The following is a 20,322-nucleotide window of genomic DNA, read 5'->3' on the forward strand; positions in this document are numbered from 1 at the left end:
ATTTTATATAAAAATCTATAAGTAATAATTAGACCTATCATATACAAAATTAATTACAATCCATTTTAATGATAAATAGAAATAGTCCTATAAAAAATACCATTTTAATAGTAAATTGAAAAAATATTTGATTCTTTCCAAATTCTCTCAAAAATACTACAAGAAACTATGGTTTTGTGGATACGTATAACTACATTTTTATTTTTTGACTTTCTTTGACTTGTGTCTCATATTTATCAATGATTTGATAAATGTGTTTGAATGAAATATATAATCAAAGTATATATATATTTTTCAAGCTATATTGTTCAATTGATCAAACATATGTTGGAAGACACATTTAGAAACTTACATGCTATGAAATTCCACATAACATAAATTTAGTGGAATAGTATCTTCACTCATTTGCTAATATTTACATGAGTATAAGTACCTTTTTTCATAATGTCTTTGTAATTCCTTCATTGATGAATATCTTACAAAGACAACCAATACAATCAAAATAATAAAAAATATGCTAGGTGTTGATTATTATGCAACATTTGTTGACAATATTATAAAATATCATTTTATAGTTCAAGGTCGACATATTTTTAGAAGTAGAAAGTATAAATTTCTAATTGTGTTCCCTTTTATCTCAAACATTAAACCATTTTGTGTGAGTATTGTAGTTGTTTAAGCATTATTAGTTCTTCACATTGATTTTACTTATTACTTTATGTCTCATTGAACTTTATCAATTGCACCAAATAGAAGAGAGTATCAAATTAAAACTAGAAATAGAAAATGAAATCACTTTCTTTATTTTAATTTGATTTTTTTTTACAATAAATAAGACGAATACATAAAAATTGACATTCAGTTATGCCAACTTTATTTAAGATGACCTTCATTACTTAAGTAGACAACTTTATTTTAAGATGACCTTCATTACTTTATGTACATGAATTAAATACATACAAACTAGTTCATGAGTAATACACCTCTATTTAGGATATTCATTTTAAATATTTGGAGATACTTTTTCTATATAATTTCAATATTTTCATATTCATTTTTAATAGGTAGCTAATTGAGTCATTCAAATAGAAGCAACTATTATAGCATTATCACTAAGCCCTCCATTCATCCCTCAAACTTGCTTGATTTTTGCAAATTGAGTGTTTATTCTTTGTAGTTTTAAACACACTTTTCATGTGTTGGATGATTAGAAACTTAAACATAACCATCCAAACAATTAATTTGTGTTTGCTTTGTTAATTTATACATTTGTAAATTTCACTTCAAAATAGCATTCTCATGATCTTTGTGTTCATGCTCCGAACATAAATAATTAAAACTTGAAAATTAATACTGAATGTTTAATAGTTATAAAAACATGATAGATGAACTTTTGAAACACACAATTTATATTAGAAAACTGTGAGATTTTGCCAAGATCAAGAGCTCAATGAAAAGTACAATAGAGAGACAAAATAGATGATAGGAATAAATTGTATTTTATCAAGATGAAAATATTGATCAACTAGATCATCAATCAATACATACAATGTAGATGAGCCTGCTTATATAGGCAAGGCTATATGGATATGTGAGCACACAAACATGACATGTGGCTCAATGAGAAACAATTGTAGGTAGGAGTCACATGAGGTGGATCACCCACCAAAGGTGGAATCATCATCCCACAATAAGTGGATGTGATAAAGTAACAACAAGACCACACCATGGAAGGTGGAAATTCTCCTACAACACACTATCCCAATGTGGCACACACACCTAAGTGTCTCATACCCAAACTACTATGAAATGTGTTATCCTAAGTAAACTTAAGTAAGGCGTAATAACATCCAACATGAATAAATAATTACACCAACACCCCCCCTTAAGTGCAACTTAGGGGAATGCACTTAAGTCTACAATGCAACTAAGCAATGCAAGATGGGTCTCAGCTACTAGGCCATGTTAGGTACCCATGTACAAATGCAAATGCATGCAAACCAATGCAATCTCTCGTAAAGCGGGGAAAGAGAGAAAAACCCAACGGGAAAAAACCCTCCCTCAAAAGAGAGATGCAAACTATATACAAATAACTCTCATAGAAGTGTGAGAAGGACAAAACCCCATGTGAGGAAAATGTCCCCCCCATATGAGAGAAGAAGAAGAGAGACTAGATAGCCCCTCCTCAATGTAGAATATGTACCAATGGTAGAAGCTTGAAGATGAATGAAGAAATTGCTCCACGAACGTCGAACATGTTGGCATTTGTGCTGAGTATGTTGACATGATGATATTGTGTTGTCATTGATGTCAATATGTTGGAGAGTGAACCGGCAATATGCTTAAATGTGAACCGGTACAATATGGTGAACTGGTATATGTGCAAAGAAGTGAATAGGTATATTGAAGCTAAACAGTTGGCAAAGTGAACCGGTATAGTGGTATAAACCGGTATATTGAGCAATAGGTGAAGTGGTATGTTTGTCCAAGAGAATCGATATGATGAAATGTGAACTGACATATGGAATGTTCTCTGTAAAGACTTAAAATGATATGACTATCGGTTGGTAGTCTTAGCTTAAGGGTTTCCAGTTGAAGTGTTCCAAGCCTGTGTAACTCAACTGATGACATTGTGTGATGAGTTAGCATTGTAATGAAGATCTGATTGTGTTGCCACGTCAGCTTGAGCGCGTGAAGGATCTTGCATGAAGGAGATCGATCCTATCTACCTTGGGAATATGCGAAGTCTCTGTAAATGGTGGAGAACGCGTGATGGGTTACAAGCCGCCATGAAAGCGGTGAAGAATCAACGATGGAGAATGTATTGAGATATGTTCAAGACTTTTGTATTCAATGCAAGGTGTTCAACGGTCAGGATTGAACCGTTTGAATTACTTAACCTAAATGTTTTAGGGTTTAGGGTTTATGCTACTGACCTATCTATTTCCTATAAGGTCGATGTTGTGTTTCATGCTCAGGTTGTTGGCAAATGGTGTGTGTGTGTGTGTGTGTGTATCTAAGTGAAGAGATGCGTGATTCTTGCCAGACCAAATGAGATAAGAGGATTGATTCATGCATTGCGTGTGTGCAGAAGAAAGGAACTTAAGCGGATCTGCATTAGGCATTGAGTGCTATTATCAGATCAGTGTAACACCTGTTGATCTTTAACCACTTGAATAGTTGGAAAATCTCTTAACCAGGTAGCTTTAATCAGCTTGCTGTAAAATCCTTTAACAAGGTGACTCAAACTAATTGAGTTCTTGAAATCCTCTAACAAGGTAACCTCTAACAGGGTTTAACCCTTAACCGGGTATTTAGCCATCCCTTAACCGGGTGATCTCTAACAGGATCGGTTCCTAGCAGAACCTATTGTAATAGTCTTTAACCAGAATAGGCTCCTAACTGAGCGGACTTCTAAAGAGTTCAAAAGCATCTTGTGGGTATTCATCCCCACCGTGGTTTTTCCCAGTTGGGTTCCACGTGAAAAATTTGTGTGTCATGTGTAGTATTTTTCATGTGATGATTTATGTGTTTTATGTTTGAAGGTAAATCATGTTGAGCTAGCGGTCATTATATTTCTGATGATAGATTACCTACTCATGCATAAGGGTGAAATGGAAGTATAGTATTAAGTTGAGTGGAAAGTTAAGTGATTAACCGGTTAATGCTTGTCACAGTCATTCTTAGCTTTACCAGTTGCACTCTGCTTTGGACCGGTGTTACTGTCTGTCAGACATTTGCAGTGTTTGCAGTCAAACCGGTTTGGGAAAAGAGAATCTGTGCTTGTACTGATTCACCCCTCCCCCCCTCTCAGTATCGGTTAGGTACCTATTGTTCATCATTGAGTTATCAATTGGTATCAGAGCGTCCTCCAGGTCCTCTGTGTTGTGAGCTTAACCGCTTGAGGGAAAGATCCTACTGTAATGATGAAGAGGGAAGGTCCAAAGTTCAACAAAGATAACTTCAAAATATGGAAGGATAGAATAAAGATTTACATCAGAAGCATGGGTGCTCAACACGAGAGCTATGCTGAGAATGCTTTTGTTATTCCTACTGGTACTCTCACCGATGATCAAAAGAGAGAAATACAAGAGAATGGGCAAGTCATGGAAGCCCTAATCAACAACTTATCTGACATTGAGTTTATTGATGTCCAGGATAAAGATAATCCCAAAGAAGTATGGGACACTCTTGAGAGTATCTATGGCAGTGATGAGCATGTAAAACAAGCTAAGGAAGAAAGCCTTAGAGGGAAGTTTGAAGACATGCAAATGGTTGAAGGTGAGACCATTCAATAGTATGGAATAAGGATCAAAATTGTTGTTGGAGATATCAAGAGTGCAGGTGGTAAAATGGCTTATTACCGGTCTATGCAATAAGAGTTGCTGCTATTCAGGAGTTGAGATCAATAGACAAGACTAAGGTATCCCTAGACTCCATCATTGCAAAGTTGACAGCCTATGAGCTAAACAATTTTGATGGTAGTGTTCAAAAGACTGAATCAGCTTTTAGAGCTTCTGTTGTACCATCCAGAAAAGGAAAAGAAGCAAGCACCAGTGGTGAACCAAGATAGAGCAGAGAAATGGATGATGAGGAAATCGTGATGGAATTTGAAGCTCTTCTTTCCAGGAAACTTCCTAAAGGAACCGATAAATACAGAGGTAAGCTCCCTTTGAAATGCTTTTCTTGTAATTGGATAGGACATATTGCTATAAACTGTCCTAATGGTGACAGCAAGGACAAACCGGAGAGGTTCAAGAAATTCAAAGGAGGAAATCGGAGAAACTATTTTGTTGTAGTTGATGAAGGTGTCACAGATGAGGAATTAGAAGATGAAGAGAATGAAGACATTATGTTTGTTGTAGTAAAGGAAGATGTGTCAAACAAGAAGGCTCTTGTCTCCCGCTTTGATAATTCCAATGAGTGGATTATTGACAGTGGTTGTTCTCTCCATATGACTGGTGACGAGAGCAAGTTTCTATCTTTGGAAGAATATGATGGTGGTGTGGTTCACTTTGGTAATGATGCACCATGTATGGTTAAAGAAAGAGGGTCCATCTCTCTAAATGGAAAGAGCAGTGCTGACAATGTGTATTGGGTGGAAGGTCTCAGATACAATCTATTGAGTATTGCCTAGCTGAATGATAGTGGACTCATTCTAGAATTCAAAAATGGTGTGTGGAAAATCAAAGGAAAGAATGGTGAATTGATGGCCACCGATATGCAGGCCAAAGCTAACTTATTTCAGCTAAATGCGAATGTAAGTACATGTCTTATGGCTAAATTTGATGATAGTTGGATATGGCATAGGAGACTACCATGTAAACTTTGATAACATTGTGAAGGCCAGTAAGACCAAGGCAGATAGAGGATTGTCGGTGCTAAGTAAACCAAAAAATCCTTTGTGCAGAGAATGTCAACTAGGGAAAATGCCTTCCTCAACTTTCAAAGGTAAATCTTTCACAGCAGACAATTTACTTGATCTTGTGCATACTGATTTGTGTGGTCCTATGAAAACTAGGAGTGTCCAGGGAGATAGGTATTTCATGATTCTAACTGATGATTGCTCAAGAATGATGTGGGTCACATTCTTGAAAGATAAGTCTGAAGCCTTTGGAAAGTTCAAAGCTTTCAGAGCACTGGTAGAAAAGGAAAGTGGTAAAAGAATCAAGTGCCTTAGAACTAATCAAGGAGGACAATTCACTTCCAATGAATTCAATAAATATTGTGAAGTGAACGACATCAAGAGGCAACTGTCTGCCCCCCGGACTCCACAATAGAATGACTTAGCAGAGAGAAACAACCAGACTGTGGTTGAAGCAGCTCGAACTATGTTGATCCAAGGAAAAGTTGCTCACACCTTTTGGAGAGAAGCGATGAGCACTACAGTATACACAATGAACTGGGTACTCATCAAGAAAGGAAAGGATAATACTCCTTATGAGTATTGGATTGGTAAGACACTAGTGGTAAGCTACTTTAGAATGTTTAGTAGCAGATGCTATATCAAGAGAAGTGAACATCAGAGCAAGTTCGATGCAAAATGTGATGAAGGAATATTCCTAGGATATTCCACCAAGAGCAAAGCTCTCAAATGTTTCAACAATAGGACTCAGAGAATTATTGAAAGCATCAATGTTAGAGTTGATGAAAATTCTGGAAAACCTGAGGAAACAGGCAGTAAGCAAGTAAGAGATGAACCGGTAGTAACCTTCTGGGAATTGGTTGCTAATCAGCCAATACTGGTAATAGTGTTTCTACACTGGTAGATGTTGATGCTGATGAAGATGAGGATGAAGAAGAAAAGCAAGAGGAATCAGTCAAGAGCATTCCTCGATATGTCAAACTGAATCACGATCCGAAGCAGATCATAGGAGATAAGGATGCAGGAATCCTTACAAGAAGAAAGGTCAGAGAGAATTCTTGTATGATCTCTGAATTTGAGCCTAAATCATTCAAAGAGGCACATAAAGATGAAGACTGGATCAAGGCAATGAAGGAGGAACTTGACTAGATAGAGAAGAATGGTACATGGTCTTTGGTACCCAGACCAGAGCATAAAAATGTCATTGGTACCAAATGGGTTTTCAGAAACAAGCTGAATGAGGATGGCACAGTGGTAAGAAACAAAGCCAGACTAGTATGTAAAGGATATGCTCGAGAAGAAGGAGAAGACTATGGAGAAACCTTTGCCCCAGTAGCTAGATTGGAAGGAGTTCATATGCTTCTTGCATATGTAGCTTTTAAAGGATTCAAGGTATACCAAATGTATGTAAAATCTGCATTCCTAAATGGAATACTTGAAGAGGAGGTGTATATAGAGCAACCAAATGGGTTTGCCTTATCAAAAGACAGTGACATGGTGTGTAGGCTACATAAACCCTTGTATGGACTGAAGCAGGCACCTAGAGCATGGTATGAACGCTTGCACTCCCATCTTCTGAAGATTGGATTTGAAAGAACAAGTGAAGATAGAAATATCTACTTGAAATCAGAAGGAGATCAGATTCTGATCTGTAAAGTATTTGTTGATGACATCATCTTTGGAGGTGATGACAAGATGAGTCATTAATTTTCTAATGAGATGAAAAAGGAGTTTGAAATGTCACTCATAGGGGAGATTAAGTTCTTCATTGGAATACAAATTCAACAAATGAAAGATGGAATCTTTATTACTCGGTCCAAGTATGTCAAAGAGGTGTTGAAAACTTTTGGCATGGAAGATAGTAAACTGGTTGGTACACCAATGGTGACCGGTTGTAAGCTATCAAAAGAAGATGACTCAGTGGTGGTAAATGAGAAGGAATATCGATCAATGATTTGTAAGTTGCATCATGTAGTGCATAGCAGACCAGACATTGCACATGTAGTGGGTATTACCGCTCGGTTTCAACAAAGCCCTAGAGAATCCCACTTGGTAGCAGTCAAGCAGATTCTTAGATATCTGAAGGGAACTATTGACTATGGGTTATGGTATCCATACAATAATGATTTCAACCTGAAAGTGTTCACAGATGCTAATTGGGCTGGTAATGTAGATGACCGGAAGAGCACAACCGGTGGTGCATTCTTTCTCGGTGGTAGATTGGTCTCATGGATGAGTAAAAAGCAAAGTTGTATCTCTCAGTCTACAACAAAAGTGGAGTATGTTGCAACTTTTATGAACTGCACCCAGACTATTTGGATGAAGCATGTATTGAATGGCTACAAAGTTCTTGTATCTGAACCAGTAAGTGTATTTTGTGACAATACAAGTGCAATTAACATTTCCAAGAATCCAGTTTTGCATGCTGGAACCAAGCACTTTGAGCTCAAGTATCATTTCTTGAGGGAAAAGGTTCAGAACAAGGAGGTTGTACTGGAACATGTTTCCAGTAAGGAGCAGTTAGCAGATATATTCACCAAGCCTCTACCCAAGGCTTCATTTACCTATTTAAGAGGTGAATAAGGGGTGCTACCCCTTCAAGAGGTGAACTGAAAGTATGTACTCCACATCAGTCAGGTATTGAAGTGTCCAATTTTTTTCCGGATTGATGTGTTGAAGGATGCTACTCCTCGAGGGGGGCAACATAGTGGAACAGGAAAGCTTGTGCGTGCACTTTGGCATTGTTGTCAAAGGGGGAGAAGATGTGAAGTGGAGAAGATATCCGCAGCAATGGGGAGAAGATGTGATGCAGAAAGCGAGATCTTTGTATATTGTCATCAATGTCAAAGGGGGAGATTGTTGGCATTTGTGCTGAGTATGTTGACATGATGATATTGTGTTGTCATTGATGTCAATATGTTGGAGAGTGAATCGGCAATATGCTGAAATGTGAACCGATACAATATGGTGAACTGGTATATGTGCAAAGAAGTGAACATGTATATTGAAGCTAAACAATTGGCAAAGTGAACTGGTATAGTGGTATAAACCGGTATATTGAGCAATAGGTGAAGTGGTATGTTTGTCCAAGAGAATCGGTATGATGAAATGTGAACCGACATATAGAATGTTCTCTATGAAGACTTAACATGATATGACTACTGGTTGGTAGTCTTAGCTTAAGGGTTTCCAGTTGAAGTGTTCCAAGCCTGTGTAACTCAACCGATGACATTGTGTGATGAGTTAGCATTCTAATGAAGATCCAATTGTGTTGCCACGTCAGCTTGAGCGCGTGAAGGATCTTTCATGAAGGAGATCGATCCTATTTACCTCGGGAATATGCGAAGTCTCTGTAAACGGTGGAGAACGCGTGATGGGTTACAAGTCGCCATGAAAGCACTAAAGAATGGACGATGGAGAATGTCTTGAGATATGTTCAAGACTTTTGTATTCAATGCAATGTGTTCAACGGTCAGGATTGAACCATTTGAATTACTTAAACTATATGTTTTAGGGTTTAGGGTTTATGCTACTGACCTATCTGTTTCCTATAAGGTCGATGTTGTGTTTCATGCTCAGGTTGTTCGCAAATGGTGTGTGTGTATCTAAGTGAAGAGATACATGATTCTGGTCAGACCAGATGAGATAAGAGGATTGATTCCTGCATTGTGTGTGTGTAGAAGAAAGGAACTTAAGCGGATCTGCATTAGGCATTAAGTGCTATTATCAGATTAGTGTAACACTTGTTGATCTTTAACCACTTCAACAGTTGGAAAATCCCTTAACCAGGTAGCTTTAATCAACTTGCTGTAAAATCCTTTAACAGGGTGACTCAAACTAATTGAGTTCTTGAAATCCTCTAACAAGGTAACCTCTAACAGGGTTTAACCCTTAACCGGGTATTTAGCCATCCCTTAATCGGGTGATCTCTAACAGGATTGGTTCCTAGCAGAACCTGTTGTAACAGTCTTTAACCGGACTAGGCTCCTAACAGAGCGGATTTCTAAAGAGTTCAAAAGCAGCTTGTGGGTATTCATCCCCACCGTGGTTTTTCCCATTTGGGTTTCCACACGAAAAATCTGTGTGTTATGTGTAGTATTTTTCATGTGATGATTTATGTGTTTTTTGTATGAAGGTAAATCATGCTAAGCTAGCAGTTATTATATTTCTGATGATAGATTACCTACTCATGCATAAGGGTGAAATGGAAGTCTAGTATTAAGTTGAGTGGAAAGTTAAGTGATTAGCCGGTTAATGCTTGTCACAGTCATTCTTAGCTTTACCAGTTGCACTCTACTTTGGATCGGTGTTACTGTCTGTCAGACATTTGTAATGTTTGCAGTCAAACCGGTTTGGGAAAAGAGAATATGTGCCTGTACTTATTCACCCTCCCTCTCAGTACTGGTTAGGTACTTATTGTTCATCATTGAGTTATCAGAACAACGTTCCTCCCCTTAGGAAGAAACAAAACAAAAGGTGTATCCATGAAGTCTCCCCAATCATGTAGGGAAGATGTAGGAAAAAAACTCATGATGAATGGAATCTCTGAAAAATGCTCAAGTGTCCCCATGTCGATGCTGAACGTTACGCCCTCCAAAGGTGGTGAACTGCTCCACATTGCTGAAAAAGACCCTCCAAGATCGAGTGGAGAAGAATGTAGAACAATATCCAAAGACTCACATGTCCCCTCTAAAGATAAAGAGACCTCCTCCAACTGTTGTACAAAAGTATCCATAATCATGTCAACCTCGAAAGAAGGATCGTGTAGAGAATGCACAAGAGGGTCAGAGTGTTCCCACGCAACAATCGAAGAAGGATCATCTTCATCAAAGATAAGATGAATGCCATCAATGATGTCTCCCAAATCTGCAATGTAGGACTCTACAAACAAACCTGCAATGTTTGTCAAGTAGGCATCCCAATCAACTAAAGCTAGAAGACATGGAATATCTTGCTACACTGAATCACAAGAAGGCAAAACTGTCGCACTAGTTGCATCATCAGGTGCAATAGGTGATGTGATATCAATAGGAGGAGATGAAATGCAAGTCTCAAGAACAGGGTCATATGTGACAATCCCCAAGTTCAAGTACCCAAAGTTCTCCTCAAAATATGAATCATCAACATAGGAAGAATCAACCTCATCAATAGGACCAAAATATGAAAAGGAGTACAACCAAGATGCATGATTAACCATCCCAGTCACAATGATAGCTTTAGTATCCAAGTCTCTAATGATAACGGAATCAGGTGTGAACTCCACAGTTTTCCTAGTTGCCCCATGTGTGATTTGATAGATGGAAATAAGATTGTTTGTCAAATGGGGTACACACAACACATCATTGAAGGAGTTATCCCCAATGGCAATAGATCCTTTCCCAATCACATCCATGTATGTATGATTGCCCATCAAAATCTGTGCCATGTGGCAAGGCTCAAATGAAGAGAACATAGACTACGAAGATGCCATATGATGAGAAGCCCCTTAATCTAGAAGCCATCTCCCTGAATCATGACTTGTAGTAGCACAAAGAGCTTGTCCCTTTCCTTTATCTGTACCAAAAGAGTGATCCTTTCCTTTATTGTTATCCTTGGAAGAAGAAGTCGAAGTAGACATTCTAGAAGGTAGGTTGATTTTGTTCTTCTCAAGAAGATTCTTCAACTCATCAATATCCTTCTTGTAACAACTACATTCATCGTGTCCCAACTTCTTGTAATATGCACAAAAAATATTATCCTTATATGATTTCCTCTTAGGTGAGGATGTAGAATCACCTTGTTGTGGAGAGGAGGATCGTGCTCCATCTTGTTGTGGTTTTGACTTAGGTTGCTTTTGATTCTTGCTTTTTCCTTGATTGCTTTGATTCCCCTTATTAGCCACCAAAGTTTGTGACTTTGAAGATTTGAGAATCCCCATCTTGGTCAACTTAGTTTGCTCAAGTATCAACATCTCCGTGAAGACATCAAATGAAGGAGAAGCGTATGAGGAACCTTGAGATAACCTATGGGTGTGAAAGCTAGATATAAAGGCTGCATACTCTGGCGGAAGCTTGTCCAACAAGTTATAAACCAATTGAGCATCCTTTTTGTCAATGCCACAATCCTTTAGCTTTGCTCTTAGCTCATTTGCTTTTGTGACATAATCTTGGATTGTATCAAAATCCTTGGGATCCAATGTTGTGAGTTCACTATCATGCTTGTAGCCTTTAATCTCATCAACTTGGCCATACATTTTTTCATAAATATCCCAAGCCTCTTTAATTGTAGTACACTTATAAATGTGAAAAACGAGATCATCTGATACACACTTTCTAAGAGTTCCAAGTGCCATAACATTCTTAGTGAGCCATTCAATTTGAGCATTAGGATCAGCCTTAGGATCAGGTGGTGCTATTATAGTTCCATTTACATAATGAATGGGTCCTCTTTCCATTAGTTTACTCCATGCCTTTATTTTCCATGATGCATAATTACGAGGAGTTAAAAGTGGAAATTTAGGAGAACCCATAGCACCAAAATGAAAAAAACACAAGATAGAGAGAGGCACAATCACACAAGACACTCCCCCAAATTCACTCAATCAAGAAACCTCCCCCCCCCCAAAAAAATATAATGATTTGGCACTTTATTCTAGTGCGAGTACAATGGGCCACTTGCAAAACAAGGCAAGGTGGACTTCTGATTTCAACTTTACAACTTCTCAAAAAGAGATATAAGAGACTTCAACAAATACTGCAAGTGATCTAATCTAAGATCCAAGCAAAATGCAAGTACCAAATAAGCCAAGAATGACCAAATACTGAAATTATAATTTCTACTCAAAATCACTGCAAACTAATGGCATATTATGAAAGTAGACGAAAAATTATGCACTTTCAAAAAAATGACACCTGAAAAGGAGGTCGTATGACCCTGAATGAAGCCCTTGAAGTTGCAAAATTTGGGATTAGATAGGTACAATCATGAAAATCTGCAAATTATGAAAACTCCATCCATCAAAATCAGAGAATTCCTCCACCACGACGAAGAGCACAAAATTCTAGCCCATTTCAAAAAAATTTGGACCAAAAAATGAGCAAAAATGATTAAGATATAGCCATTTGAAGTTGAACTGCAATTTAAAAAATGCAAATGAGAGGGGGTCCAAATTTTTTTCAAAATATTGCCGACGTAGTGCTAACGTCAGCAAACAATGAGCTTAAATTTGACGCTCATCTAACTATCACAAAAATTTGACCTCCCCCTGCGTGATTGTCCGTACTGTACAGACATGATGACGTGGCTTGCTGACTGTGCACACCGTATGGTACGATGAATAGGCAGGTGACGTGGTATTGTATAGTCGATGATGGGGCCACCACGTGTGCATTCATTGGGCGTATAGAAGTTCTGACGTCACTGTACAAAATGTCGAGGTGGAAGTCTGACACGGATACGACGTACAAGTGATGTGTGTGAACCCGAAAGGTAACTGGGCACTATCAGTGTCCTCGTTGCCGAGAAGATGTCTGCCACGTGTCAGTAGATCTGCTGACAGGTCTTGGAGCCATGTGGCGGTATAGCAACAGATCGCCGAAGGGAGTGGGGTTAGTTGCTGAAAGCAGTAACCGGCGACAGGAGGTCGGCAGCGCGGGGAGTTGAAGAAGGCTGGCGAGAGGATGGAGCTCGGGCGCTGGTTGTTGGTCGGAGGACGGCGCAGGTGCCGACAGATGTTGCAAGGCTTGGATGGGGATGGTGGCGCGGGGGAGATCTAATAAGATGACGACCGGTGCACAGGGTACAACCCTGCAAAATTGCAGGCGTAGCAGTGTACGGGGGGGGGGGGGGGCCTGTGGAGCCCCCAAAAAACTTTTTGATTTTCTTTTTCCCTTTTTTTTTGTAATTTTTTTAATAAAATTTTTACAATTGCCCACAATATTAAAAAATATATTTTCTGCTGAGAAAATAAAAATAAAATAAAATTTGCAGAAAATATTTAAAAGAATTTTTTTTTGAAAAATTCGTACTGTCTAGCCTAATAGGCTAAATTTTTCCTCCAAAACCGATTTTCTCCAAAATAGGCCGAGTTTATAGTCATAGTTTATGGAAACAGCCTCCCAGACTCAACTGTTATATCCAAATCGCCATAGGATGCCCCCCAAAAATAACACCTCCCTAGATCCAAAAATTGAAGCCTCCAAAATGTCTCCAAAAGACTGATCAATGAAGCCCTTTAGGCTTTGATACCATGTGATATTTTGCCAAGATCAAGAGCTCAATGAAAAGTACAATAGAGAGACAAAATAGATGATAGGAATAAACTATATTCTATCAAGATGAAAATACTGATCAACTGGATCATCAATCAATACATACAATGTAGATGAGCTTGCTTATATAGGGAAGGCTATATGGATATGTGAGCACACAAACATGACATGTGGCTCAATGAGAAACAAGTGTAGGTAGGAAATAGGTGTGGTAGGTAGGAGAAACAATATAATATTCCACATGAGGTGGATCACCCACCGAAGGTGGAATTATCATCTACAATAAGTGGATATGATAAAGTAACAACAAGATCACACTATAAAAGGTGGAAATTCTCCTACAACACACTATCCCAATGTGGCACAAACACCCAAGTGTCTCATACCCAAACTACTATGAAATGCATTATCCTAAGTAAACTTAAGCAAGGTGTAATAACATCCAACATGAATAAATAATTACACCAACAAAAACAATGAAGTTAGATTTTATGTAGTCACACCTAATTCATAAGGATGCTTCAACATATCCAAAATTAATTTATTGTAAATCTAATAGATATACATATAATTTGAGTATATGCCATGACTACCTTTTAAAGTGACTCTAACTATAGCCTTAAATTTAACAATCCTAATCTATAATATTTGTAGTTGTAAGCAAGTCTTTGATTCCATTCTTATCACAAATTGTAATGTTCTATTATTCTTGCAAAATACACAAATTTCTTTAGAAAACATGTCATGCTTGATAGGGAGTTCACTCATGAATGGTCTTTAACTATATAAGATGTTCATAATCAATACGACATGCAACCATAGATTCTTGGGGAATCCTGCCCTTGTGTGTGGAATCAAGTTTGGGGAATACATAGATGGGAAGAGGTCCCTTTCCTAATTATATCATTTTGTATATGTGTTAGTTTGATTGATCCATTCATTAATCACACTATGGATATTTATTGAGTATATGACTAATTATTAAGTGTGAAAAGTGCTTTGATCCTTTTAGTAGAAAGGATGCATGCCATTGTAGCTAGTTGTGGTTATGGAAAGTGCTTTGATATAGAGGACACTGGAATGATAAATAAAATCACAAAGACAATTGCAATTTTAAATCTAAGGCATAGAGTAAGTGACAATTTACTACCCTTATTTCATGAGGTAGTCATGCTAGTTGTCATCGTTATCATCACAACTCGCTATACATCTCGTTTGCATGTATATTGTCCCATACAATAGCTATTTGAACCGGTTTAGCTATTTTGATAACAAAAAACATGACTTGATTCCATTTGGAATCTATATTATTGACTTTTCTTGATATCTTAAGTGAGAAAGGTAAATAATTCAAATCTTTTGTTGTATTAGGTGTATAGGTATATATCACCCCAAATTCCTTTCATTCCTTCAATTCGTCCTAATCTTATTAAGGTTCCTTCTATTTCTCTTAATCTTTTAATTGTTCCTTAAAATTTCTTGTTGGCATATCCCTTACATCTCTTAAAGTTACAATTGGTAGTTTACATCGTTTCAAAATTTTAAATGTATATTAAAGTTTCAAGTGCTTCAAGTTTAAAAGTTTGATCAATATTGTCATTTTCTCTTGTAAAAGTGCAACGCATTACTGAACTTTCACCTTGCAACATAGTTTTAGCAACTTGTGATTATGCTAATTTTTAAATGCACGACAAACACTATTCATTGCAAGTTTCTTGTATTTTCATAGGTGCTCAATATGGAACTCTCATGGCAATAATAGTACACATGGGCTACATTTATGATTTATTACTTTACATATCTTTTTTTTAGTGCATCTAAAAAATATTTACTTTTAATGTTGGTTGCTTGATTTTACTTTTATGCATTTGCATGGTAGCTCACATGCAGGTGAAAGTGGAGGAAAATGTCATGGTGAAATTGTATACCTATGAGTTTTGCCCTTAAGGTTTAGGTCTAGTACAACTAGGTTTTCTTTGATACATTGATTAGTGTGCAAGATGATATTTTTGCATGAAAGTTGACAAATTACTTTATCCTATGCTATACTCATCATCATCTATACTAGGATTCAAATCCAACTCTAATCTCTACATCTAGCCATCCATTACCATGGTTTAGATCTTTAGTTGTAGAATTGATCTAGATTAGTTATGTAGTCACATACTTGAACATCTATCTTGTAAATTTAATTTTATTAATCTAGACCCATGTTTCATTCACTTACCATACTTTATGAGCTGACTCAAAGTGCATCTTATTTTAAATTTATACTAGTTCAAAATGAATATTTTAGGATCTAGGAGGAACTAATTAAGCACACATAGAATTTGATTGCATCATCATCCTAGAAGTATATTGCATGATTATGTTGAACTAGTCCATCCAAGGGTAGCTTAAAGAATCTTGACCTTCACAATTCAACATGTTCCCTAAAGATGTTTATAAACATTACCCATCATTAAGAATATTAGTGTATAGAGATAAAGGTGAAAGCAAGGTTTAAACAACTCGAATGTGCTTCATTAGGTTTGTAGATTGCAAGGTTTTTTTTTGACAGGTAATGGACCGAAGCCGATAAGGTGTACATACTCTACCCCCTTGTGGGATTTGAACTTTTGACCTTTCTTTCAAGAGCACAAATTCTCTACCACTAGACCAACTCAGGTTGTTATTTTAATTTAATATTAACATTTATTAAAATATTTAATTTTCATAATTTCAATTTTCAATTCCCTTTATAAAATTTAATTAATTATTATTGAATTTCCTAATTTTATAAAAGTCCCTTTTCAATAAAATAAAATTTTAATTGATAAAAATATTAGAGATAACTTTCCGCAAATTAAATTTACCTTTATTGGCAAATGTCCATGGAAAATGATCATTGGCCCTTTTGGAGCCAGAATAGACGCGTCCAAACGTGATGGTCATCCGCCCATGTGACCACAAAATCACAAAATCACAAAAACCCACGGACATATTTAAACCTCTTCCTAATTCGCAGAGAGCCGAGTGAATCGAAGAAGATCCAGGGTTTGAATCATGGCGGTAACATTGGCACCAGGTTTATCTCGTAAGCTGAAAAAGGTTCTCGAATCCCGAACTGATTCTCCCGATCTGCTGGCATCTCTAAACACATTATCAACATTCTACACAAACAATACTCAGCAGGCGAGAAGAAACCTCAGATCTACCATTGAAAAGAGGGCTCTCGCCATCAACGATGAATTCCTTGCCGCATCAGAATCCGCCCAGAAAGTAAGTAACACAATTCCCTATAATTTGCGCAGCCACTGTAGATATTGAATTCAGATCTATAAGAACTGCAGATTTGTGAGTTTGAAGGCAGCTGAAACTTGTTTTTGCTTTCTCTAGAGTTTTTCATCATGATACTTTGGCATTTCTTTTATAAGGCAGAATGTCGAAAGAAATTTATAATGTGGATGCTATATTGCAACATTTTAGTAATGACTGCAAAATATCTTAAGTAATAAAGAATAAAGCCATACTGTTTTTTTTTCTCCTGTTTTGTGAAGCCTCCCTTTTTAACTTCAAAGGGGAATATGTCTCAGCTTAGATGCTAAGACTGAGTGATATCGTTCTGTCAAATTCAAATTGTACTTGGCCTTGTTGGTTGAGTTGTACTTACACAGGATTGGATGTAGTAGTTTACAAAATTTTACTCCTAACGTGTTTCCTGGGAATCTGAACTTAGAAGTTTTTTACAAGAGCTCTTTTGTTTATCACTTGAGCTCATCTCAATTAGCAATTCTAAACTTTATCTAACCCCTTATTTTGTTCTATATTTGATTTTAACATTCTGTCTTTATATATCCCTAGATTTTTAGCTGTCAGTGTCTTCTTTAATTCTATTGATTCAGTTTTTTTTCCACCGGTCTATTGTGCAGGCTTTGGATGCGGTTGAACAAGAAATTGCTGGTTTGGCCGAATGCTGTGAAAAGTATTCGCTCGTGATTAGAAGCTTTGTTGTATTATTTTATGTTTAGCATTGTTAACTGATTTTAAGTTTGGTCCCAAAATGAAATGTGGATTTGATGCTTGTTCATCCATATATCTGATGTGAAATATGGATTATACTTAAGCAAGCTTGATTTTGTGGGGTAGCGTTCCTAATTTTTGGCATGGTTTAAAGTCTGTCTGATAAACCAACGCTTCCACAGTCCGTCAAATCTGCAAATATGTTTTGTTTAGTTCTCTGCCGAAAATTCACTACAGGAACCTATTCCTAGGATTTAAAGCTACTATGATTCGCCTAAGCACATTCATTTTGATTTGGCCTTCATATTGACAGTTGTTTACTGCTTAGAGTGGACTTATGGATTATCTAATCTAGGACTTTGGTACTTATTTTTTACTAGAACACAGCATTTGAGACACATTTTAAAGGCAGAATGCTATACAGGAACTGTGGACTAAATTTACAGTATATGATGCTCAGTGATTTGCTTATTTTCTCACAAAATGGAATATTGATTGTTGGTGATGGGATATTGGCAGGATTGGTAAAGCTCTGGACACCTGCAGTGCTTCTACAGGGGATATCATTACAACAACAGAGAGGCTCAAGCAAGAGCTTGAGAGCACTACACAACGTCAAGAGATTGTATCTTGCTTTCTTCGTGATTATCAACTTTCACCAGAAGAGGTTGGTAAAAATTTAAAATTTATTCAAGCAATGTGATTCAGCTGTAATCTGAAATCTGGACTGAAAAATTTAATTTAAGTGAAATTTAAGGTGCCAAGCATTTGATTATTTGTGGTTGCAGGTCAGTGCCTTGAGGGAAGAAGAGCTAAATGAAAACTTTTTCAAAGCACTTGCACGTGTGCAAGAAATTCATAATAATTGCAAAATGTTGCTTAGGACACATCATCAAGTAATGAGTTCTTTCTCCTCCTATGTTTCTTTTTCATATCCTGTTTGTGACATTTTGAATTGGAGAAGTTGTATTTATGTGCACAGATATCTCGGTGTTTATTATTGTCGTGAATTATAATGCTGATTTTCTCAGTACTTCACACTCTAATTCGTTATGCTAGTCCTCATTATTTGGGAAGTTGAGGAATGGTGTTTTTAACAGAGTCTGAAAAAGACACATTTCCCCACCTTGATGTATACCTAGCTGTCTTGGCCTTGGCCTTGAAATATCTCATTGAATGTTCTTTATACAGAATGCACAAAATATAGAAACCCAGAAAATCCAACCCACTGCCAAAAAACCTTCAACTACCCGAGACGCAAAACTCACACTAAGCATCAGGAATTACAATCTATGGGTATACAGCCCTACTAAGATTCAGTATCCTTAAACGAACAAAAGCCAGAGAACAGAGTACCCTAATTCCACTGCTACTTCTTACTGTTCTGACCATTCCAGTTGTCATCAGCAGAGAATTTGAGCTTTTTTCTGATCGGGGCTAAACCGGTCTCCATCTGCCATGCTCTTTCTTGCTCCCACTGTTTGATGTAATCCTTCAAGAAATTCCAACCTATCTGTGCCTCCTCTCGCCTCTCCAACATGTCACTACCTGCCTTCCACAGAAGAAACAATTGCAGAGGTGGAGTGGAATCCGCAGTCTGCAACCATTCCCCTTCAGGGGTGTTAAAACCCTTTCCGGGACCACCAAATTCAGAAATTCCTCCATCCCCAAAAGCCAATCGCTCTGCACCACTGCCATCATAATCCATCTGATACTTGCCTCGTCTCCAAACTCCAAACACCATGCCATTAACAGAGAGACAATATCCACGTTACTGCAATATCTGAATTCAGAATGCATGTAATCTTCACCTAAAACCATACGAATCACTTGATATAACATTAAGTCATCAAATGCTAAAATATTTTTCATTCTCACATCTATGATTTCTCTTCTGAAAGCCAATCGCTGCTTCGCAACCCACAGTGAGAAATTCGCCTCCATGATACTCCAACCAAATGTATGCTGGGGAATGCAGTTCCTCCATGCCTTTTAACAACTCTCACATGAATTGCCAACCCGAACTGGCCTGAGGCATTATCTTTTCATTAATTCCCCTCACTTCATCTCTCTGTTCATACTGTCAAATCCTCCATTTGCAACTCTCGGAGATCACCCCACCACAAGTTATCGTTACTCCCCCTTAAACTGCTCGCCCAATTTGTCAATGTGTCTGCCAGCCTATTTCCTTCTCTTCTCACATGAGAAATTTTTAAGTCTGCCAGTTTTTTAAATTTTTCTTTTATGATTTTTGATTAATTTATTAATTTTCCAGTGTGCTTCTCCTTTGGAAATGGCATTCACTATGAATTGTGACTTACCTTCAAATCGTACCTTTTGAACCTCCATTGCACACGCCATATCAATAGCTAGTAATGCCGCGCTGCCTTTCGCTTCATTGCTTGTTCCGTCCAGGAGCTTTTGTGCACCAATAGCCACTATGTTCCCTTACTCATCTCTTGCCACACGCCCTGCACCAGAGGGGCCTAGGTTGCCTTGTGATGCACTGTTGAAGTTGAATTTTATCCACCCTTCACCCAATTTTTTCCATTCAATTGTTTGTGATTGTTTTGAAGATGGATTAGCCCATTGAGGTCCATTAATGGGCCAGAAATCAATTATTAGTAATAATAATTTAATAAATGATTTGTTAGGATTGCTCACACCTTTCAATTATAAGGGCAGAGGAGTAATTTTATAGCCTGA

At 37.3% G+C, this 20,322-nt stretch overlaps 1 protein-coding gene across 1 annotated transcript in view; it reads left to right on the forward strand.

The window, feature by feature from the left end:
• Positions 1–16,501: 16,501 nt before the first annotated feature.
• Positions 16,502–20,322, forward strand: part of LOC131044889 (conserved oligomeric Golgi complex subunit 6) — a 47,661-nt gene continuing 43,840 nt past the window's right edge. The window contains exons 1-4 of the mRNA XM_057978365.2: positions 16,502–16,875; positions 17,526–17,578; positions 18,136–18,283; positions 18,405–18,512. Coding sequence (XP_057834348.2) covers positions 16,660–16,875; positions 17,526–17,578; positions 18,136–18,283; positions 18,405–18,512 — 525 coding nt within the window. The 5' untranslated portion in view covers positions 16,502–16,659. The remainder of the gene's footprint in view (positions 16,876–17,525; positions 17,579–18,135; positions 18,284–18,404; positions 18,513–20,322) is intronic.

The sequence above is a fragment of the Cryptomeria japonica genome, chromosome 1 (assembly GCF_030272615.1).
Source record: "Cryptomeria japonica chromosome 1, Sugi_1.0, whole genome shotgun sequence".
In the NCBI taxonomy this organism is placed as follows: domain Eukaryota; kingdom Viridiplantae; phylum Streptophyta; class Pinopsida; order Cupressales; family Cupressaceae; genus Cryptomeria; species Cryptomeria japonica.